Source organism: Rhinoraja longicauda, chromosome 10, assembly GCF_053455715.1.
Source record: "Rhinoraja longicauda isolate Sanriku21f chromosome 10, sRhiLon1.1, whole genome shotgun sequence".
NCBI lineage: Eukaryota > Metazoa > Chordata > Chondrichthyes > Rajiformes > Arhynchobatidae > Rhinoraja > Rhinoraja longicauda.
Genome location: NC_135962.1, coordinates 16,424,758 through 16,449,769, shown reverse-complemented (window position 1 = coordinate 16,449,769; position 25,012 = coordinate 16,424,758). Strand labels below are relative to the sequence as shown.

Below are 25,012 nucleotides of genomic sequence, written 5' to 3'. Positions count from 1 at the left end.
CAAAAAAACTTTCACTCTACCTTGGTGTACATGACAATAAACTAAACTAAACTAAACTAAACATCGTTGCACACTGAGTGAGATTCATCAAGCTACAGATGGCCAGTTTAATGATCAGGGTAGCGGGCTCACCTTCTGGTGGACAATCCAGAGGAGAGACACCATCTTCATGGAGTGAGTTTCACAAGGAAGAAGGAGCTGTCCACAGTACGGGCAAAGGCTTTATAACCCTTCAGCGTATTCTAATACAAAGCACATGGCGGGCCTGCTAAGAGGTAGGAGATGGACACCATGACACAGACCCACCCATCCAACACCTGCTTCCTCTGTGGAAGTCTGCAGGTTCCACATTGGCCTCATCAGCTACTTCAGAACTCACAAAGTTTAGAGTGCAAGCAGGTCATCTTTGACCTCGAGGGGCTGTCTAAGAAAAGAGGAGTGAATTTGCAGAGTTCATGGTGCTGTGCAGAGATTGCAGCTGGAATGATAATGCAGGCATTCCTGCGACTTACATAAACTCACACTTACGTCAACAATTCTTTAAGACCACGGCTTTATTTCTGAGTTGCCCATCTTGGTAGTCACGAGAGCAGTGCACTACTGCCAGCACATGCAGCCGTTTCTGCAAGCATGTTGGATGTTTTCACCGATGCTCCCTTGTGGTCTCCGCATCCGAGCTACAACATAGTCTTCTGACTCCTGTAACATCTGACTTACACAAAGGTCCGCGGGACATATCAAGGGAGCGTCCGTAATGTTAAACAGTGGTGCAAGCGCAGATGCTGCTACAATTCAGCCATGCAAGCAGATGCAGTATTGCAAGGTGATGAAATTAGCAGGAGTGGAAGTATATCATCTTATATCCTGACAGCTTCCAAAGAAGAGAAGAATAATATCTGGACCAGCAACAGAGCAGGGTAATAATTCACACGACAGTGCAGTGCAATGATACCAGTCTGAAGTAGGGTCTCGACACGAAACATCACCTATTCCTTTTCTCCAAAGATGCTGTCTGACCCGCTGAGTTACTCCAGCTTTTTGTGTCTACCTTTGGTTTAAACCAGCATCAGCAGTTCCTTCCTACACCACTGACATAATGTTGTATTTTGATGAAGCTACAAGTAGTGATAGGATTTGTGCTGGCAGGAGTGATGGTATAATCCAGTCATATATCATGCATAATATCACAGCGTACATACGCTAGCAGGAGTGATGGTGCATCTTGGTGATGCTGGAAAGACTAACAGCTCCTCTTGACTTACCCGGAGTCATGTTGAAGTGCAGAGATACTAGTAGGAGTAATGGCGCAGCAAAATGATCTTGAGTTGCTCCATAAAAAGCTTACTATCAGGGTGCATCACAACTTGTTTGACAACAGCTCTGCCCAGGAAGCGTAAGACATACTGTGGATGTAGCCCAGTCTTTCAACCAGCCTCCTCCCCTCCATTCTCCCCCACCCCACCCCCCTCCCTATTGATGCTATCTACACTCCACGCTGTCTTGGTAAAGCAGCCAACTTAATCACGGACATTTTTACCCCAGTCATTTCCACTTCTCCCAATTAGCCTACAAACCTGCACGTCTTTGGAATATGGGAGGAAACCAGAGCACCCGAAGAAAATTCACACAGAGAGAACGTACAAACTCCATGCAGTCAGCACCTGTACTCAGGATCGAACCAGGGTCTCTGGTGCTGTAAGACAGCAACTCTACCGCTGCACCACTGTGCCACCCGACAAAATGATATAGCAATAATTGGTGAGATTTACATCACAAGAGAACATGCATTAGAAAGGAAATAAATCCCCGAAGCACTTAGTGTGCAAGTGGAAGTGCATGGCCATGCGTGAGTGCGTTTGTGTTCATGTGCACATGATGGAGATGTGTGTGTTGAATAAATCCAGAATTTTTCTAAAGCATAATAATCTTAGAAACGTATAAATAATTTCTGTGAGCATTACACGTAGCTCAGGGCTGTGGTGGCAAAGCATTACTGTCACGAGATTACATTGAGTCATAATAGCTCTGACTAATCCAGTGTCGTTCTTGCAGCAGGGTGCTGATGTGGCTGCAACTGGTATCAGAGAAGCATCGAGGGAATGCAGGCTGAGTCCCAGGTGGAAAAATGAGCAACCAGCCATTTTACTCACCACTGGGGAGGCAAGTGAGGGCCTGATTCAATTATGCAAGGCTCTTCCGTGGTGAATTTTACGTTGAACAATATTTACATTAAAATTTCTATTTATCCTGCAGTACAACGTGCAAATCTGACTGTCATTCAGTTTCAATGCTGCTTTTATTGTCAAATGTGAAATTGTTTTTCCTACATACATTATTTTTCCAGTATATCCTCGATTAGCAAGGGTACAGAAATAGTCTACAGAGGCCGCATGCAAGAGGTGCCATGATCTGGTGCCATTTTCAAAGTCCAGTCCACACTCTAGTTGTTCTGAGCGGTGCCTGATCCAGGTGAGCCCCAGGCTGCTGCGGGCCTCCAGCCATCGCCTTCCTTGGACTAGACGTCCCTCTCCTCGCCCGTCCACCTTTGTGCCCTGGGGGCATCTCCCGGCTCTCTTCCTGCAGCCCAGGGTCTGCTGGATCCACCGACCGGTGGCCGGCTCACTCCCTAAAAACCATTGCTATCTCCCAACTGAACCATCCTACCGCAACCGGAGAGCAGTCCTGAACTACTGAACTATCTATCTCATTGAGATCTTTGGATTATCTCTGATCAGACTTTACTGACTTTACCCTTGCACTAAACGTTATTCCCTGTGTCTGACACGTTTGGCAGTGTGCTCCAGAAGTGTCTCACTGTGATATGTAGCACTGGATGCATTCTAGAGGCAAGAATGGTAAAGAAGGCATCTGGCACGCTTACTTTCATTGGTTTAGGCATTGAGTATAAGAGTCAGGAAATCATAATACAACTTTATAGGACTTTGTTATGGCTGCCTTGGGTTGATTGCATAGAGTTCCGATCACCCCAATGCAGGAAAGAGTGCAGAGAAGGTTTACCAGAATGATGCCTGGTTTAAAGGGTACTAGCTACAAGGAGAGGTTGGACAGACTTGGATTGCTTTCTCTGGACTGCCGGAGGTTGAAGGCAGACCTAATAGAAGTATATACGATTATGAGAGGCGTAGATGGGGTAGACAGTCAGAACCTTTTTCCCAGGATATTTGAGGGCATAGCTTTAAGGTCAGAAGGGCAAAGTTTAAAGGAGATATGTGAGGTAATTTTCTTTTAACACAGAGGGTGTTGGGTGCCTGGAACGCACTGCTGAGGGTGAAAGCAGATACGATAGTTGCATTTATGAGGCTTTTGTATAGGCACATGGATATGCAGAGCATGGAGGGATATGGCTTATGTGCAGTCAGTTAAGAGTTGGTCTTGGAATCATGTTCGACATAGGCATTGTGGGCTGAAGGGCCTGTTTCTGTGCTGTATCCTATGTTCTATCTCTCTCTTGCCAGTCATTTCATTGCTCTTCTGATCTCCAGTGGATTGGATTTGGAAGACAGTGCACAGGGAGTAGCTAAAGAACTTGAGGAATAAGGAGGATTTGTGTGCGATTTTATTTCAGAGTTCAATCTGAAAGCTGATCTCAGCCTTATTTCACTGCAGAGGCAGTAATGTACTGTGACCCAAAAGAAGGCTAAGAAGATAAATTCACAATACTGATGGGAAAAATGAAAAGATCAACAGTAGTTAACAATGGGAGAGTAAAGGCCTGTCCCACTTAGGCGATCTTTTTGGCGACTGCCGGCGACTGTCAAAGTCGTAGCAGATCGCCGAACTTTTCTTTTACCCGACGACAATGACCACGACAATGCCGAGTCAGGTCGAGATTACACCGTCTTCTGAAACATCGCGAAAATTCCCACGCTGTCAATGCTTCTCCGGCGTCCTAATTTTTGCTGAAATCACTGACAAGTCGGTAAGTACTTGAGAGTTTTGAACTATAACGCCTTGTATGGGTTACTTAAAAACCAAGCATCACTGTAACAAGGAATAAACCGGATTTACTTCCAGTTTACTAATAGTTGTATTAAAAAAAAATGTTTTAAAGTGGTTCAATGGATTTTTGTGAAAAGTGTATGGGCATTCTTTGAAAATGTACGGGAGATCATATCTGGTTTCCGGGTTGAATATCTGAGTTTGGAGCCCACTTTAAATGTAATGGCTGAGGCCAAAAACATTGCGAAAATTCCCACACTTACCTGACCGTCAAACTGTCGCCTCCCATCTCCCTGTCAAATGTCCTAACGGAAAATAAATTGGTTAAACACAAGCATTTTGTGGTATTTTGATATTACTTTACTTATTTTAATATTATGTGCTTCTAAATGCATCTCAAGCGAACCTATCAAACCTGGGGATAGCATGCGACAACGCCCGCAATAAGCAACGATACCTGGCGACAAGCCAGCTGTCGCCGAGAGATTTCAAACCGTTTGATTTCTCAGCGACGCGCCGAGATCCACTACGATCTTTGGAAGACTCCTCACGATCATGCCCGCGACGCCCCGGCGAACTGTTGGCGACAGCCTAGTCGCCAGCAGTCGCCTTAAAATTGCCTAAGTGGGACAGGCCCATGTCTTCTGGTTTTTATGCAGCAGCATAGTCCACATACTTATGAGGCTTTGTGGTACTGCAGTAAAGAGCAGCTGGACTGCACAGAAAACATCCCTTTTTATGATTTCACTGTGCATTAGCTTTTATTTATTTATTCACTCATTATTCCTAACCGTTCTGTGAATTTATCTTCCTGCCTCCTTTGTATGATTTCCTCAGCTCTGCCATTTTGTAATAAAGTAAATCCCAGCTATTGGATCAAAAGCGTCAGTTTAATAAAAACTGAAATGGGTTCATCTCCAGATTTCAACGTTCAGCCAATAGAACCTTTCCAGTGAATCACTGCCTTGGTAAATGTGAGGAACACGATTTATCTTCTGTATATAAACTATTGGATGGAAATTATTGTACGGCTTCTGTCAAAAATTGGCTGATCAGTTTTGAACTGGCTTTCGAGTTTTCTCCTGTATCTTCATTTGGCATGCCATCATTCAACTGGCCACGTGATATTGTCCAAACTAATTTCTCTAAGTGTGCTCATCAACCTCCTCCAGTAATACAACTTCTTTAAAAAGTAGATGACACTCGGCAATATCCCTGTCAAAGAAATGTTGAGCATGCCTTTGCTTGAGTCTAACATGATTTGTGGGGCAATTTACCTGAAAAGTCCATTACATGTTATATAAAAAAAATATCATCAATGCTGTATGTGTTCTCATTCCGAGGGCCAGGTTAAGATTACCATTGATCGCCCTCTGTACTGTAGTTCCCTACTATTCACCATCTCTGGCATTACTTTGGCAGAGTACTCTGAGATATCAGACATACACTAGAAAGGGATGCTGCATTGGTTCTTTCATAAATTCATAAGAGATAGGAGCAGAATGAGGTCATTCAGCCCATCAAGCCTACTCAGCCATTCAATCAAGGCTAATCTATCTTTCCCTCTTAACCCCATTCTCCTGCCTTCTCCCCATCATCCCTGACACCCATATTAATCAAGAATCTGTCAATCTCTGATTTAAAATATCCATTGACATGACCACCACAGCCTTCTGTGGCAATTAATTCCACAGATTCACCACCCTCTGACTAAAGAAATTCCTCCTCATCTCCTTCCTGAAGGAAGTCCTTTAATTATGAGGCTATGACCTCTGGTCCATGACTCTTCCACTCGTGGAAACATCCTCTCCACACCACTCTGACCAGGCCTTTCCACCCCTACTGTCTGCTCAGTCAGAATGCATACGAGATTCTGCAGGAGTGTTTTGGTTATGAGGAAAGACTGGATAGGTTGTTTTGTTTCCTTGCAATGGAGGAGGTTAAGGGGAGACTTACAAAATTATGTGGTGCACAGAGAGCGTGGATAGTATGACATTTTACCCCAAACAGGTGTGTCTATTTCCAGAAGGGAAAGGATATTTGGAGAAAAAAAGGAACTCCAGTTGCTGGTTTACACAAAATGGGCACAAAGTACTTGAGTAACTCAACAGGTAGTATAAGAAAATAACTGCAGATGCTGGTACAAATCGAAGGTATTTATTCACAAAATGCTGGAGTAACTCAGCAGGTCAGGCAGCATCTCAGGATAGAAGGAATGGGTGACGTTTCGGGTCGAGACCCTTCTTCAGTCTGAAGAAGGGTCTCGACCCGAAACGTCACCCATTCCTTCTCTCCTGAGATGCTGCCAGACCTGCTGAGTTACTCCAGCATTTTGTGAATAAATACCTTCGATGAGTAACTCAACAGGTCAGGGAGCATCTCTGGAGAACATGGATAGGTGATGTTCTGATGAAGAGGTGATCTCTTCAGACTAATTGTTGGGAGGGGGTTGGGGAAGAAAGCTAGGAGAGGGGAGAGGCAGGACAGAGGTAATAAGTGGGCATAGGCAAGGGTTTTTTTTTATGAGAGGCAGATGGTTGGAATGAGATATTAAAACAAAAGGTGTGAGACAGAAGGATTGAAGAGTTGCCAATTGTGAAGCCAGAGAAAGGAATGTAGGGGGAAGGGGAGGGGGAAAAAATAAGTGTGAGTCCAGGTGGGACATAGAGGAGAAGAGGGGGGGGAGAAAAGGGAGGAGGACTGGGGGTGTTGTTAGAGGTTATCTAATATTGAAGACTTCATTGCTCACACCGTTGAATTGGAAGCTACCCAAGGTGTATGAGGAGCTGTTCCTCAGGTTTGCAGCTCACCCCATTCTGGCAATGGAGGAGGCCTAGGACAGGAAGGTCAGTACGGGTATGGGAGAGGGGTTAAAATGGTTCGCAACCAGGAGATCCAGTAGGCCTTGGCGCACCGAGTGATGTGATCGGTAAAATGGTGGCCAACTCTACGCTTGGTCTCGCCGATGTTTGGCATTGATCAATCATGGCTGAGCTATCTTTCCCTCTTCATCCCATTCTCCTGCCTTCTCCCCATAACCTCTGACACCCTTACAAATCAATTTGATTGGTATTTGATATTGGCATTGACATGGAGGGCTGAAGGGTCCACTGTGTGACTCTGTGATCAAATCTGCTCTGCACTGACAACATGATGAACAAGATCCACAAAACTTTTAGACTTTTCACCATTATTTCAAACACTTTTCACAGACAACAATATCCTGTATAAAATGTGTGTAAGAATAAGTTATAACAGCAGCTGGATTGGCTAGGCATCAATCTGACTCACGTGATCTTAGATGTTACTATCCTTTGTCAAAGGAATTTTGATTTCTACCACCCGACATCTGGAAGGTGCAAAACTGCCCATATAGTTTGAAGAAGGGTCTCGACCTGAAACGTCACCCATTCCTTCTCTCCAGAGATGCTACCTGTCCCACTGACTTGCTCCAGTTTTTTGTGTCCTCCTTCTGCCCATATAGTTTGGCAGCTTGAAAAGAAAGGATGCTGTGGAAAGTCAGAACAACCCAGTAGGAGTGTGATTTGAGGATTTTGCTGAAGTAGAGGGGTGCACACTGGCGCAGCAGTAGAGCTGCTGCCTTACAGTGCCAGAGATCCGGGTTTGATCCTGACCAGGAGCACTGTGTGTACAGAGTTTGCATATTCTTCCTGTGACCCCGTGGGTTTTCTCTGGGTACTCCGGTTTCCTCCCTCACACCAAAGATTTTTAGATTTAGATTTAGAGATACAGCGCGGAAACAGGCCCTTCGGCCCACCGAGTCCAGCAATCCCCGCACATTAACACTATCCTACACACACTAGAGACAATTTTTACATTTTACCCAGCCAATTAACCTACATACCTGTACGTCTTTGGAGTGTGGGAGGAAACCGAAGATCTCGGAGAAAACCCACGCAGGTCACGGGGAGAACGTACAAACTCCGTACTGACGGCGCCGTAGTCAGAATCGAACCTGAGTCTCCGGCGCTGCATTCACTATAAGGCAGCAACTCTACCGCTGCACCACCGTGCCGACATGTAGGTTTGTAGGTTAATTGGCTTCGGTAAAATTATAAATTGTTCAGAGTGTGTACAATAGAAGTAGTGTATGGGGTGATCGCTGGTTGGTGCAGAGTCGGTGCGTCGAAAGGCCTGTTTCCACATTGTTTCTCTAAAGTCTAAAGTCACTGATGTTGCAGTGGAGAGCCGTGTGTGTGTGCCCAATCCTTTGTGGGTCCAATCCCATGCATTCAGAGAGGCTGGCAAACAGAGCACTGAATGATAAACACGACCATGGCAAAACCTTCACGTAGAATGAATAGGCCCATCATGCTATACAATGCCGACATGATCAGTTGCTCTACAGCCAACACGTTGCATCTTGAATGGGGCCATATAGGTAGGAGACACCATCTTCCACCTCGCCCCTTTGCCTTTGGTTGCAACATGACACTACTGCTGTGCACATAGGCGACTTCTGCCAGCTCAAACTGCCCTGCCTGCAAAATATCAGAGGATACCTGTCAAGGAGGTGTCCGATTAATGTTATGTCAGTCCGCTGCTGAATATGGGTGTTCATTGACCCGCAGCTGCTAAATCAGCTTAGTGCATACATTTATAGCAACTAGAAAAACTGAACCTTAACCTGGCTTAACTTTGCTGGTACCATTAAGAACTGGATGAATCTCTATAGATATTGAACAGCCTGTGTGGATTCCTGTTATTCCCAGGATGATATCTTCACTAGTCAAGAGCATTTATTTATCATATGCCCCAAATGTGAAACGGAACAATGAAATTCTTACTGGCTGCAGGTTTACAGACAGCAGTCCAGGGTTGACCAATAAATAAAATGACAGCACTCCGGGCGGCATGCTGGTGCAGTGATAGAGCTACTGCCTTCCTGCAACAGAGACCCGGGTTCGATCCTGACTATGGGCGCTGTCTGGACGGCGTTTGTACGTTCTCCCCGTGACCTGCGTGGGTTTTCTCCGAGATCTTCCGTTTCCTCTCACACTCCAAAGACGTACAGGTTTGTAGATTAATAGGCTTGGTGTAAATGTAACATTTTCCCTAGTGTGTAGGTAATATATGAGGATAGACAATAGACAATAGACAATAGACAATCGGTGCAGGAGTAGGCCATTCAGCCCTTCGAGCCAGCACCGCCATTCAATGTGATCATGGCTGATCACTCTCAATCAGTACCCCGTTCCTGCCTTCTCCCCATACCCCCTCACTCCGCTATCCTTAAGAGCTCTATCCAGCTCTCTCTTGAAAGCATCCAATGAACTGGCCTCCACTGCCTTCTGAGGCAGAGAATTCCACACCTTCACCACTCTCTGACTGAAAAAGTTCTTCCTCATCTCCGTTCTAAATGGCCTACCCCTTATTCTTAAACTGTGGCCCCTTGTTCTGGACTCCCCCAACATTGGGAACATGTTTCCTGCCTCTAATGTGTCCAATCCCCTAATTATCTTATATGTTTCAATAAGATCCCCCCTCATCCTTCTAAATTCCAGTGTATACAAGCCCAATCGCTCCAGCCTTTCAACATACGACAGTGGATCGCTGGTCAGTGCGGTTAGTTTAGAGATGCAGCAGAGAAACATAGAAACATAGTAAATAGGTGCAGGAGTAGGCCATTCGGCCCTTCAATCCAGCACTGCCATTCAATATGATCATGGCTGATCATCCAAAATCTGTACCCTGTACCTGCTTTCTCCCCTTATCCCTTGATTCCATTACCCCTAAGAGTTATATCTAACTCTCTCTTGAAAACATACAATGAATTGGCCTCCACTGCCTTCTGTGGCAGAGAATTCCATAGATTCACAACTCTCTGGGTGAAAAAGGTTTTCCTCATCTCTGTCCTAAATGGCCTAGCCATTATTCTTAAACTGTGACCCCTGGTTCTGGACTTCCCCCAACATGGGGAACATTTTTCCTCCAAAAGCCCTTCAGCCCAACGAGTCCACTCCAACTATCGAAAATCTGCACACCAGTTCTATATTATCTCACTTTCTCATCCACTCCCTGCACACTAGGGCCAATTTACAGAAGCCAATTAACCTACAAACCTGCATGTCTTTGGAATGTGGGAGGAAACCCATGTGGTCACAGGGGGAACGTACAACCTCTGCACTCACAGGGGGAACGTACAACCTCTGCACTGTCAATACCCAAGGTCAGGATCAAACCCACGTCTCTGGTTCTGTGAAGCAGCAGCTCTATCGCTGCACCCCTCTGCTGCCCAAAACACAGGTATAAATCCTTCCATGTATCTTATGAATAATTTTGCACAGTGAAAAAAGCCACAAATCTTATTTTGATTAAATGTATTTGACAACGTAGAATATTTTATTTTATCGTTTCGGTCCAATGTATCAGGCAAGAGATGGAGAAAGGATTGAAGCCTTGAACTGTGACAGTGTGAATGTTGCAAATTCAGTCCATTTCTTGTGATTTCTGACTTCATCAAAACCCTTGGCCAAACTCCAGTGTGTTTATTAACACCTCTCTGTGGTTGTCTTTGTGTAATGAAGGGAGGCAGCAGCAGAAACTTACATTTGCAAAATGTAGATTATTGTAATTACTCTTTAAATTAAAGCGATATACCTTATGAAAACCTTGGGAGAGCACATTATGTTCCAATTTTTTTTTTTTACTGATGGAAGGTTTAACAAATTTCAGAATTAATAAATTTGGCAGCAGTTTTATTGTGTGCCAGCAGTACCTCTGAGGGCTGTTTTAATAATCATTATATTGACTATTGTGTGTTCTGGAGTGCTGGTACTTGACTATTCTCATTCCAAGGAGGTTCCATGCCATTGTTATGAATGTGTTAATGTGAAATTCCTTTGTGTGGCATTTTAACACACCTCTGCGTTTGCATTAGGTTTACCAGTCTGAAGAAGGGTCCCAACCCTGAATGCCACCGATCTACTCCCTCCCAAGACTCCAGCTTGTGTCTCTCTAAGCTTACATATTATAGACATGTGGAAACAAGGAACTACAAAAAGAAAGACACAAAGTGCTGGAGTAACTCAGTGGGTCAGGCAGCATCCCTGGAGAACATGGATAGGTGACGTTTTGGATCGGGACCCTTCTTCATACTGATTGTGGGATGGGGGTGAGATGAACTAGAAGAGAGCTTTGGGGAGAGGGGAAGGGGGAAAGAGAGTGAGGAGAGAACTGTGGGAGGGATGGGAAGGTAAGAAAACGAGAAGACAGGTACAGGTGTGCATCTGTTAAAATAGCCATCATGGTAATTTCATACAAGCACCTTACTGTGGTGGTTACTAATACACAAGATGCATCTAATTACCAGGGTGCAGCTTTCCAAGTTATGTATGTCATTTGTCCACAGGTATAGTACCGATCCTCATCAACAATGTAATCTCTGCTCTGCAATATTAACGAACGGTCCTTGTTGGGTCCTTGTTGCCTATCATTGCACCCATGACGGTCCCTCCTTTCCCCTACCCACCCTCTTCCTTCCGCCCCAGATTCCTTTCCCTTACCTTGTGACATTATTGTTTTTCATTTGCAGCAAAAGAGCTCAGATCAAAGTAATTGATGATGAGGTGTATGAGAAAAACAAGAATTTCTTCATTGAGCTGACGGAGCCACGCATGGTGAATATGAGTTCACAGAAAGGTGGAGTACTCACCAGAATGAGCCGCTGCTGAAGGCCCTCCTCTCTCCTCTCTTACCCTTTTCTCTTATCTTCTTTTTTTGTCTTGTTTGACTGCTTGATTCCCAAGAGATATTTAACACTGGCGCTCTCTCGCAGTCAGATTGGTGACATGCCACCCATTTCAGCCTTGGCACATCAGTGAGTCGCTAATCAGGCCCATCGTCATGGCTGCGGAAACCTGCCATCCCCGAGCCTGTCTTCCTGAAACCTTCTCGTTTGTCCTGTGGCTGACAACCAGTGTCCCAGTAGTTGGTAGAACAGATGAGGACAGGTCTGGTTATATGGTTATATCTGGTAAGATGTTGCCTTCATTAACCTGACCTAAGGGTAACATGGTGTGGGAAGGCTGATTCATTACTTTTCCAGGATGAATTCTACAACTTGGCTAGTGAAGAAGAACTCTCACTTGTTGGCATCATCTATACATCGTCAGGTTCAGCTCTAGGAGAGCAATACTCAAATAAAGGAAACACCACACTACATTTGGTATGTCAGAGTGAGACATCCAAGCTCCACATGTATTGAAGAAGGCTCCCGACCCGAAAAGTCACCTATCCAATCTCTTCAGAGATGCTGCCTGACCCGCTGAGTTACTCCAGTATTCTGTGTCTATCTCCCCCATATATTGGTTCCACTGCATTCTGTAGTGGACTCGATGGAGAAGACATGGTACAGTGGAAAATCAAGGCATTGGGGTCCCACATTCAATAAGTGAAACCTGATAGCAAAAAGCTGCCAGTGATAAATTCAAAAAGGAATTTCCTTATCGAGAATTTTATCTCAAAATTAATGGATCGGTTCCAGTTAATAGGGTCCCCCTCACCTCAAGTCTGCCCCTGCACATAGTCACCTGGCCCTGCTTGAGACAGCCTCACTTGTTGGCTTGAGGCAACCTCGAATCCATCATTATGCACAGGAAAGCTGCACAGCTCTGACGACATGATGAGGAAACCTTGCCCCCAAAACACAGAGGAAAGACATACCAGTTTGTAGGTTAATTGGTTGCTGTAAATTGCACCTAGTGTATAGGGTGCGAAAGTGGTATAACATAGAACTAGTCTACAGGTGATCAATGGTCAGCGTGGACTCAGTGAACCGAAGGGCCTCTTTCCACAATGTAATTCTGATCCTAAAGAAACCCCCCAAAAATACTAGAGACCTTAGTCCTCTGGTCATGTACTGGGTGAGTTTTAATAAGAACATTAAAGAATCATTTAAAAAATGTAAAAACTAACCGAAAGCAGCAAACTGAAAATATCAAAACATTCCAAAATGTTGTGCAATTCCCATAGATCTAATTAAACAATTGAGAGGAAGCAATAATTGGATAGAAGGGATCTTAACGAAAACATGACGTGTGGCAATTCAGCTGGTCGGGCAGTATCTGTGGAAAAAGAAACTGAGTGTATAACCTACATCAGAAACAGGAAAAATTAGAGGTCAAAGATATTTGAAGTTACAGAGAAGAGGGAAGGGTGAGGAGAACAAAGGGTTATCAATAAGATGGAGATCAAGGGAGATTAAATGACAGAGATGGGGTGGACTTGGCTGATAGAGGATGATGAAGGCTTGTTGATTATGTCTGAAGGAGCTGTAAATAGAAGATGAAATGGAAGATGTCAGAAATCCCATCAGAGACTTTAGACTTTAGAGATACAGCATGGAAACAGGCCCTTCAGCCCACCGAGTCCGCACTGGCCAGCGATCACCCCGCACACTAGCGCTATCATACACTCTAGGGACAATTTACAATTTACAGAAGCCAATTAACCTACAAACCTGCACGTCTTTGGAGTGTGGGAGCAAACTGGAGCACTCTGGGAAAACCCATGCGTTCATAGGGAGAACGTACAAACTGCACAGACAGCACACTTAGTCAGGATCGAACTTGGGCCTCTGGCGATGTAAGGCAGCAACTCTACTGCTGCGCCACTGTGCCGCACGTCTTAAAATGGCAACTCTGTGGACTTAGGACCATGGTGTACATGGCATATTAATAATGTTTCCATGTGATTGCCCCAATATTGTTCTAACAGTGAGAATGCATAGCTATGGACCATGGCTCCCTCTCTCCACCCTTACCCGAGCTCCCAAAACAGGGTTGTTCTGCTTATAGCTGCAGTATCGCCCGAATTACAAATCAGCACAACAATTACTGTTACTCCCTCACAGCTCCAGGGAGCTGGAGTTCGATCTTGTCCAAGGGTGTTGTCTGGTAGAGTTTGCACACTCCCTCTATAACTGTATGAGTTTCTTACGGGTGCTCTATTTTCCTCCCACATCCCAAAGATGTACATGTAGTGTAATTGGCTGCTGTAAATACTCAATGGTGTAGTTAAAGTCAAAATTATCAAACTGGAGTCATTAGGCATGTGTGAGGGGGGGGGGGGGGGTGCAAGGATATATAGGGAAACAAGGAAGGGAATGTGACTTAATGGGATTGTTCCCTTGGAACCTGGCGTGGGCCAAATGAGCATCATTACAAGTATAAACCTTTTAACATGAATACTCCAGTTCTGAAGATCCAATCACTGCACTATCCCATGTGATCTGACAATCAATTAAATATACATACCAGAATTATTTCACTCTTGGCAAGAGGGTTAAGGTCTTCATACAGTGGAATACAAAAGAGCATGGTTGTGCAGTGGTTATATTACTGATGCAGTAAGTGAAAGTTCCAAATTAATAATCCATGTGGTACAAGTTTAAATCTCATCATGGGATTTCAGTTACAGCCTAGCTCATCCCACTAAAATGGAAGAGGGGATGTTTCATGGGCTGGTTTGTGAAAGACCCCAGTCACACACCAAACCAGTTGCCATTTAATTAAGTTTTGAAGAGGTCCAGAAAGCCATCTTGAGTCAGATTTCAATGTTTGACATTTATAGGCGAAACTCCAAACCTTGCATACATCCAGCCTGGCCTTTATCTAACCATGAAAACCTGGCGGTAAAGGAGGTAACATTAAAAAGGTCCCGCCCCCCTGACATCAGTCTGATGAAGGGTCTCGACCCGAAACGTCACCCATTCCCTCTCTCCTAGATGCTGCCTGACCTGCTGAGTTACTCCAGCATTTTGTGATACATTAAAAAGGATATCATTTGTGCAGGGATCCTGCCCTTTCAGCCTATCCCCTGCATATATGAGCACTCTCAATGTTTAGTTTAGTTTAGTTCAGCAGTTTAATTTAGTTTCTTTTCACGTGAATCGAGGTACAGAGAAAAGCTTGTGAAACATTGAAAAACAGTGTCAGACACAACCTGTCAGTTTTACGTGTGCTGCAACATGATTCCATCGGGCCACTGAATAACATCCAAATGAAATCCCATTTTCATTGGAGTTGTTCTTAAATTGACCTCAGAACAGGAGGACCGAAGGGTTTGGCAGGTTATGTGAGCAGAGCTCAATCACTTTTCTTTACCACTGTTCCGTGGAGGGGGGAGAACAGGGGCCAAATTTAGTTTAACCGATCTCCCTAATAGGCCAACAAAATGGTGGCATGTGATACCACTCTGAGTGTCCTGTGGGCCCAGAACTAACCATCAAGCAAGCTTACAATAATAAAGAGAAAGTCGCATGTGTGACTGCGGTGGTTTTCGAGCAACCCATTGTACATTTTTTTTCTTATATTCTTACAGGAAAACCATAAGCGTTAAAATAAATGATGATGAGGAATACGAAAAGCAGGAACATTTCTTCATTGTGCTTGGTGAACCGAAATGGATGAAACGAGGAATATCAGGTGTGAGATCCTGACGTAACGGCTTTTTTTGAGAAAACCTATTACTTTTCCTCCTGTATTCCCGCTCTCACCCTGTTTCGGTCATCTACGCCTCGTGCTTTTTTGTTTCTCTCCCAGACCAATGTGCACTGTCTTTTCTCGGCCTGGTTTATGACTTGTACTTAAGTCCAATGCTCCACAAGCCATGAGCTGGACCCCGGGACTCCGAGGCAATGCACATGTCTTCATTTTCCTGCAATCAGCTAAATCCTCCTGCTATTTTATTCATCAAATTTTTTTTTGAAAATACTTTAAGATTAGCATCTTGGTGGGATGCTTTCCAGGCAGTCAGCCATACACATTAATCAATGTGGGCACAGCATCCCCTTTGTTTGAATGACAAAGAATATTTTTCAAACACTTCTAAAGCATGTGTGTCTACGTGTGCTTGTGCGTGAATAAGGCTGGAAAGAGTGTGTCAACTCCAGCTGAATCTCAGGCAGCAACTGCATCCACTTTATTCTCTTCAATTTACTTTAATTGATTGCGTGCATTCCTCCAGTTTATATGCTTTTAAGGTATTCCATTCATGTTGATTGTACATTTATCTCATCACATTCAGCCTTACCTTCTGTCTGTCTCTCCTCTCCGGAAGATAGACAAGCGAAGCTCAGAGGTTCATAAATTCTTACGTTTTAGGAGCAGGGTCAGGCCCTTCGGCCCATCAAGTCCACTCGACCATTCATTCATGGCTGACCTATCTTTCCCTCTCAACCCCATTCTCCTGCCTTCTCCCCATAATCCCTGATACCCGTACTAATCAATTTTCCTCTCACATCTCAAAAGGCGTGTGGGTTTGCAGGTTAATTGGCCTCTGTAAATTGCCTCTAGTGTTTAGGCAGTGAATAAGAAAAAATGGAATAACGTAGAACTAATGTGAACGGGTGATCGATGGTCGGTATGAATTCGGTGGGCCGAAGGGCCTGTTTCACAGTTTATCTCTAAACGAAAAATTTCCTGAACGTTTCCTGTTCAGTTACTTCTCCATTTTACTGAATTGTTATTTAAATAAATCACCCTAAGAGTTGTTTCAGATGATTTTTTAAGCATTGTACATGGTGCAGGTAGGACCCCAAAACAATCCTGTTGTGATCTTAAGTACTCAGTTTCCAACATAATTACTTCTGGATTAAAATATCAGTTTTAACAAATTATTTTTCATATCCTATGATAATTAATCTGGCCATGCCCACCTATTTGATGGGAGAGCTGAGCATATGAGTAGCCTGGGCAGCAATAAATTATTTTAAGATAAACTTTTCCATGTTATAGTATTATAGAATTAGCTACTGAAATTATGTTTGATAAATTGCCCCTAGTGTGTAGGATAACATAGAAATTGTGTGGCTAGTGTAGTCAACGGTCTGCGTGGATTTGGTGGTCCGAAGGGCCTGTTTCCACGCTGTATCTCTATTTAAATTAATTGAAAAGGTCTCAGCAATAATAAACACCCATGAACATTTTCTGCCCAATTTGATATTGTTCATTTCTTAAAAGATGCCAATTTTAAACATGCCTCTTGTGCACATGGACAATTTCAAGCAGCTTATAAATCACATACTTTACTTTATTTTCTTCTCGCATTTAATAAAACACGATAATTTGCCTGTCTGGGATTCAATTGGGTGATGCAGTCGAGCTTTTATAATGCTGACTAGTTACAAAGTGGATGCTGATGCTGTTCCTTTAAATCTATTTTTCATTTGTGCTTGCGATATGTTTGGCCGTACTGTTACATCTGTGGACGTGTTTGCTTCTGCTGCTGCCCTGCCTGTTGAATGACCAAGCTGTGTTGTACTTTGGTTTGGTTTATGTCGCATGCCTGTGAACCTCTGTGACTCTTCACGTGTGGAAGCCACCAGTAAATCTGGAGGCTCTGCAGGGTTGGAAAAGCAACGGCATTGTTCACCTGAACGGCACATTCAGATCCTTAGCCTGAGGACTCCTCACCCTTAGTTGTTTTGGCAACACGATGATTAGCAAAGTCATTAAGTGCGAGGAATCACTGCACTCTGACAACCAATGCTATCTGGACATTTGGAAAAATATAAACTATAAATTAAATGACATTAAGCATAAAAATTAAACATGGTTTTGTTCCTGCTCCTGCTTATCTATTTTGGGAGATAGTAACAGGTGGAATGGTTTGATAGGGAGGTTGGTCATAGAAACATAGAAACATAGAAAGTAGGTGCAGGAGTAGGCCATTTGGCCCTTTGAGCCAGCACCACCATTGAATATGATCATGGGTGATCATCCAAAATCAGTACCCTGTTCCTGCTTTTTCTCCATATCCCTTGATTCTGTTAGCCCTAAGAGCTATATCTAACTCGCTCTTGAATACATCCAGTGAATTGGCCTCCACTGCCTTCTGTGGCAGAGAATTCCACATATTCCCAACTCTCTGGGTGAAAATGTTTTTCCTCATCTCAGTCCTAAATGGCCTGCCCCCCATTTTTAAACTGTGACCCCTGGTTCTGGTCAGTGGTGGGTAAGGTGGAAGTCAGTGGATCTCTTATTGTTTAGCAAGTGCAAGTGTCTGATACCTGATGGTTACCAAAGAAGTCACACGCCACCTCCCTGCCCCATCCTTTTTACAGGATGCTGCAAGTTGCCAGAGGAGGTAGTTAAGGTAGGTACTATAACAACATTTGAAAGACATTTGGACAGGTCGATAGTTTGGGTTCAGAATGGTTTAGGTTCGAAAGGTTCAGAGGAAGATAGACACAAATTGCTGGAGTAACTCAGAAGGACAGGCAGCATCACTGGATAAGATAGGATCATGTTGACTATTAGAAGAATGTGGGTGAAACGTAGGCAGGTGGAACTAGTGTAGATGGCATATCTTGGTTGGCATGGGTGAATTGGGCTGAAGGGCCTGTTTCCATTCTGTATAACTCTATGACTCCATAAGTCCACCGCTGCGATTTTTGGGGGGCATTTTTGTTAATGGAGTCAAAGCCCTGAGAGTGTGCTTGCTGCAGCTGGTGGTAAGCAGCTGAGGTATCTCAAGGTCAGGGCAGCTCATGGACAAGCAGAGGCATCTCAACCACACACTCATCCTCTAACAAAACAGCTTGGAGCTTTCAGTTGGAGTTAACCGATTGTTTTTAACAGATTTCCACAAGTGACTTGGATGTAAATAGGTCATTCTGAGTTAAGTACTGAGATCAGGAAGGGACTTGGCAGTTGAACGGGTTACGCTCTGCAGGTATGTGTGTGCACGTGTGTGAAAGGGGTGTAGGGAGGAACTGTAGAGGCTGGTTTATACTGAAGATAAATATAAAATGCTGGAGTAATTCAGCAGGACAGGCAGCATCTCTGGAGAGAAGGATTGGGCGATGTTTCAGGTCGAGACCCTTCTTCAGACGGTTTCAGATGAAAGGGGTGGGGTGGGGGAAAGTGGTGTGAAAGAGGGTGGCGAGGTATGGGGCTAAATGCATTGAGGAAAGCTAGATATGGCTGCACAAATATAGCTTATTTAGCCTACACAATCTTATAACAAATAAAGAAACATAATTAGAAAATTTCTCCCCAACCCCAACATACACCTTGCTCCCCACCAATCCCATCATCCTACGCCTCCTCTAGTTCCATAGACACAGAAACATAGAAAATAGGTGCAGGTGTAGGCCATTCGGCCCTTCGAGCCAGCACCACCATTCAATATGATCATGGCTGATCGTCCAGAATTAGTACCCCATTCCTGCTTTCTCCCCATTTTCCTTGATTCCTTTAGCCCTAAGAGTTATATTTAACTCTCTCTTGAAAACATTCAGTAAATTGGCCTCCACTGCCTTCTGTGGCAGAGAATTCCACAGATTCACAACTCTCTGGGTGAAAAGGTTTTTCCTCATCTCAGTCCTAAATGGCCTACCACTTATTCTTACACTGTGACCCCTGGTTTAAGCTCTTGGAGGAGGTTCGATAAAGATAAGAAAAACATTATCTGGAGATGAAAATTCCTCTTCATGCCCCTCAGGCAGTCAGAACTACTTTCAGGAGATCACATTGACTATTTGACCATTACTAAGTACTTGACACATGAGCATATGCTGATGACTTCTTTTATGATTGCTGGGGATTTAATTGTAGGTTAGTCTGTCTTAATGGAGTGGGTTTAAATCATCAGATAACATTTTTAATTTTAGGTACAGAAATTAATCCACTTTTATTCATGCTAACTGATTGCATAGGTTGTCATTTGTGTCCTCACCATAGGTTGTCATTTGTGTCCTCACCATAGGTTGTCATTTGTGTCCTCACCATAGGTTGTCATTTGCAGTCAGTCAAATTATTCAAAGAACAACTAACTTAATGTGGGTTGTTTTATTTATATGAATCCATGTTTAATTGGATGCTAAAGAAAGCTTCTCGTTATCTTCTCAATTCATTTTAAAATGTGGCACAAAAGGTTATAAATAACTCGAAAGTAGGATGGAAATTTATGCAAAAACTACCTTGTATTGTTAGTGATGCTCCTATTGTGTACATTGAACATAATGGATATTGTTGATTTACCTCGACTTTCAATATCTAATCCCTGCGCTCAGCAATCTATTAGCGCAAAGAGCATTTCTCAAAAGAAAACATCATTAAAAATATTGTGGGAATATTTGATGGGTAACATGACCTTGGATGAGCTTAGCGTTCCATCATCATGCAACGCAAGAACCAATTATGGCATTGTAACGTTAAAGATTCTGATTTCATTCTGAAAATAAAAATTATTTGATCCATTTTGAAATTCCTTTCTCAAAACAAAATTCCTTATGTCGGATGACTTTTCCTTCATCCTTCATTCTTATTATATAAATATTCTGATCAAGTCATATTTGTACCACATGGACCCAATGTACCCCAGTTCTTCTTTTAATATTACATCTTCTTTCATTTCATTCCTAAAATCAGTACATTTGATGTACAGTGACTGTTGCACCTGCTAATCTGCCAGCCATTCTGCATTTGGCATGTATGTTATGAAATAAAGGACAGTTATCTGTTTCCTTCATGGTATGATGGGTTGTTAATTCAAGCACAATCTTAGTTTAATTTAGCTTAGAGATACTGCGCGGAAAGAGGCCCTTTGGCCCACCGAGTCCACACTGACCCGTGATCCCATAGACTAGCACTATCCTACACATTAAGGACAATTTATAATTCTTACCGAAGCCAATTAACCTACAAACCTGTATGTCTTTGGAATGTGGGAGGAAACCGGAACACCCAGAGGAAATCCATATGGACACGGGGAGAACATGCAAACTCTGTACAGACAGTACCCGTCGTCAGGATCGAACCCGGGTCTTTGGCAGCAACTCTACTGCTGTGCCACTGTGCTGCCCCTGTTGCCAAATAATCTGTTGACAGTCAACTACATCACTTGAAGACAATGTCCCATCAAAAGTCATCTATGGGTGCACACAATAAATTTGTACATGCTGCAAATGCTAGAAAGCAAAGAGAGAAAAAAAGTTTTAAATATACATTCCATCATGGTATCTACTGTCCTCCACCCTATTCTATCACCAGCCTCCTCCTCCTCCTCCTCCTCCTCCTCCTCCTCCTCCTCCTCCTCCTCCTCCTCCTCCTCCTCCTCCTCCTCCTCCTCCTCCTCCTCCTCCTCCTCCTCCTCCTCCTCCTCCTCCTCCTCCTCCTCCTCCTCCTCCTCCTCCTCCTCCTCCTCCTCCTCCTCCTCCTCCTCCTCCTCCTCCTCCTCCTCCTCCTCCTCCTCCTCCTCCTCCTCCTCCTCCTCCTCCTCCTCCTCCTCCTCCTCCTCCTCCTCCTCCTCCTCCTCCTCCTCCTCCTCCTCCTCCTCCTCCTCCTCCTCCTCCTCCTCCTCCTCCTCCTCCTCCTCCTCCTCCTCCTCCTCCTCCTCCTCCTCCTCCTCCTCCTCCTCCTCCTCCTCCTCCTCCTCCTCCTCCTCCTCCTCCTCCTCCTCCTCCTCCTCCTCCTCCTCCTCCTCCTCCTCCTCCTCCTCCTCCTCCTCCTCCTCCTCCTCCTCCTCCTCCTCCTCCTCCTCCTCCTCCTCCTCCTCCTCCTCCTCCTCCTCCTCCTCCTCCTCCTCCTCCTCCTCCTCCTCCTCCTCCTCCTCCTCCTCCTCCTCCTCCTCCTCCTCCTCCTCCTCCTCCTCCTCCTCCTCCTCCTCCTCCTCCTCCTCCTCCTCCTCCTCCTCCTCCTCCTCCTCCTCCTCCTCCTCCTCCTCCTCCTCCTCCTCCTCCTCCTCCTCCTCCTCCTCCTCCTCCTCCTCCTCCTCCTCCTCCTCCTCCTCCTCCTCCTCCTCCTCCTCCTCCTCCTCCTCCTCCTCCTCCCCTCCTCCTCCTCCTCCTCCTCCTCCTCCTCCTCCTCCTCCTCCTCCTCCTCCTCCTCCTCCTCCTCCTCCTCCTCCTCCTCCTCCTCCTCCTCCTCCTCCTCCTCCTCCTCCTCCTCCTCCTCCTCCTCCTCCTCCTCCTCCTCCTCCTCCTCCTCCTCCTCCTCCTCCTCCTCCTCCTCCTCCTCCTCCTCCTCCTCCTCCTCCTCCTCCTCCTCCTCCTCCTCCTCCTCCTCCTCCTCCTCCTCCTCCTCCTCCTCCTCCTCCTCCTCCTCCTCCTCCTCCTCCTCCTCCTCCTCCTCCTCCTCCTCCTCCTCCTCCTCCTCCTCCTCCTCCTCCTCCTCCTCCTCCTCCTCCTCCTCCCTCCTCCTCCTCCTCCTCCTCCTCCTCCTCCTCCTCCTCCTCCTCCTCCTCCTCCTCCTCCTCCTCCTCCTCCTCCTCCTCCTCCTCCTCCTCCTCCTCCTCCTCCTCCTCCTCCTCCTCCTCCTCCTCCTCCTCCTCCTCCTCCTCCTCCTCCTCCTCCTCCTCCTCCTCCTCCTCCTCCTCCTCCTCCTCCTCCTCCTCCTCCTCCTCCTCCTCCTCCTCCTCCTCCTCCTCCTCCTCCTCCTCCTCCTCCTCCTCCTCCTCCTCCTCCTCCTCCTCCTCCTCCTCCTCCTCCTCCTCCTCCTCCTCCTCCTCCTCCTCCTCCTCCTCCTCCTCCTCCTCCTCCTCCTCCTCCTCCTCCTCCTCCTCCTCCTCCTCCTCCTCCTCCTCCTCCTCCTCCTCCTCCTCCTCCTCCTCCTCCTCCTCCTCCTCCTCCTCCTCCTCCTCCTCCTCCTCCTCCTCCTCCTCCTCCTCCTCCTCCTCCTCCTCCTCCTCCTCCTCCTCCTCCTCCTCCTCCTCCTCCTCCTCCTCCTCCTCCTCCTCCTCCTCCTCCTCCTCCTCCTCCTCCTCCTCCTCCTCCTCCTCCTCCTCCTCCTCCTCCTCCTCCTCCTCCTCCTCCTCCTCCTCCTCCTCCTCCTCCTCCTCCTCCTCCTCCTCCTCCTCCTCCTCCTCCTCCTCCTCCTCCTCCTCCTCCTCCTCCTCCTCCTCCTCCTCCTCCTCCTCCTCCTCCTCCTCCTCCTCCTCCTCCTCCTCCTCCTCCTCCTCCTCCTCCTCCTCCTCCTCCTCCTCCTCCTCCTCCTCCTCCTCCTCCTCCTCCTCCTCCTCCTCCTCCTCCTCCTCCTCCTCCTCCTCCTCCTCCTCCTCCTCCTCCTCCTCCTCCTCCTCCTCCTCCTCCTCCTCCTCCTCCTCCTCCTCCTCCTCCTCCTCCTCCTCCTCCTCCTCCATGACTTGGTTGCCTTGCATCTTCCAAATTATCCAAAACTCTGCTGACCTTCAGAGTCCCTTACCCTCCACCATTCCACTGCTGATCTTTGGACTTTAGAGATATAGCGCAGAAACAGGCCCTCTAGTCTCACCGAGTCTGCACCAACCAGCTATTACCCCCCGATATACTAGCACTATCCTACGCACTTGGGACAATTTACAATATTTACCAAAGCCTATTAACCTTCAAACCTGCATGTCTTTGGAATGTGGGAGGAAGCCAGAACACCTGGCGGAAACCCACACGGTCACAGGGAGAACATACAAACTCCGTACAGACAGCGGCCATAGTCAGGATTGAACACGGGTCTCTGGCGCAGTAAGGCAGTAACTCTACCGCTGCGCCACCGTGCCGCTCAGTTTTTTAAAATCTCTGTGAACACTTTGTTCCTCCCCCAATCTCCAACTGCCTTCACCCCACCATTGACTTGCATCAGCTTCCGTCTACCTAGGCCTCAATTTTATATAGAAACAAAGAACTGCAGCTGCTGGTTAATATTTATCATTCTCATGCGCAGATTCCTCTTACTTGCCCCTTCTCTCCCTCCAAAATGTCATCAGATTCCTGGGAGCTCTGTGTTTCTCCAGCTGGAAAGCTGTGTCTTTCCGCTGACTGGTTAGCATGCAACAAAAGCTTTTCACTGGACCTCGGTACACATGACAATAAGCTGAAACTCAAACTGCATTAGACACAAAAAGCACAGGCAGCATCTCTGGAGAGAAGGAAAGGGAGACGTTTCAGGTCGAGACCCTTCTTCAGACTGGTTAGGTATACGGGAAATGAGAGAGATAGACGAAACTGCATTACTGTGCATTTCTATCACCAGGAACCCAAGGCTCCCCCAAATCTCCTCTCCATTTTTTGACAAAATCTGTCCTCTTCTGTTCCTGTTCACTTTTCCGGTCATGAGTGACAAGACTGGCATTTACAGCCCATCTCTAAATGCCCTTCCTTGGCCATGTTAGAGATTGACCACATGGGGTGGGTCTAGATTTACTTTGCTCCACTCAGTGACATTTGTAATCCAGTAATTTTTGTTACAAAAAAACTGCAGGTTTTGTGGTCACTGTTACTAAAAATAATTGTTGTATCTAAATTACAGTGAAATCTGAACCCAGGTCTCTAGATTGTTGGTTCAGACTAACTCTAGACAGTTCTAGTAACATAATCATTTCACAAACACATTTGAAGGCGGCACGGTGATCCAGCGGTAGAGTTGCTGCCTTACAGCGCCAGAGACCCAGGTTCGATCCTGACTACGGATGCTGTGTGAACAGAGTGTATATGTTCTCCCTGTGACTGCGTGGCTTCTAGGTAAACTGGTTTCTATAAATTGTTCCTAGTGTGTTGGATAGAACCAGTGTTCGGGTGATCCTCCCATATTCCAAAGACGTACGGGTTTATAGGTTATTTGACTTCAGTAAAAATTGTAAAATTGCCCCTAGTGTGTAGGAATGTGCTAGTGTACGGGGATCGCTGGTCGGCGTGGGCTCGGTGGGCCAAAGGGCCTGTTTCCGCGCTGTATCTCCATAACTGAATAAACCACCATTCCCATATCTTCCCATACCTTCATCAGCTCAATGGCATTTTTTGTTTGTGCATATCCCTGCACAGCATCTTAAGGCATTTCACCACATTAAAGGCACTCTATGAGTGCAAGTCAGGAACAAAGATGACTTATGGGTTAGTCGTTGGAGAAAATATCTCAAATTAACTGCAGTCACATTTATGCAAGGATATAATAAACAGAAATATGACCAAGCATGCTCTGTTGGGCACCATATCCGAGGAAGGTTGTGCTGGCTCCGGAGAGTGTCCAGAGGAGGTTTAGATGAATGATTCCAGGAATGAGTGGGTTAACATATGATGAGCGTTTGACGGCACTGGGCCTGTACTCACAGGAGTTTA

General features: G+C 45.7%; 1 protein-coding gene across 2 annotated transcripts in view; it reads left to right on the top strand.

Annotated features, from left to right (window-relative positions):
• slc8a3 (solute carrier family 8 member 3) overlaps positions 1-25,012 on the top strand; it is a 371,642-nt gene that overhangs the window by 258,399 nt on the left and 88,231 nt on the right. Inside the window, exon 3 of one of the 2 annotated variants that reach the window (XM_078406259.1) lies at positions 15,304-15,407. In XM_078406259.1, the coding sequence (XP_078262385.1) occupies positions 15,304-15,407 (104 nt within the window). Of the gene's footprint in view, positions 1-11,515; positions 11,623-15,303; positions 15,408-25,012 lie in introns of both variants that reach the window. The other variant, XM_078406261.1, reaches the window with a different exon arrangement.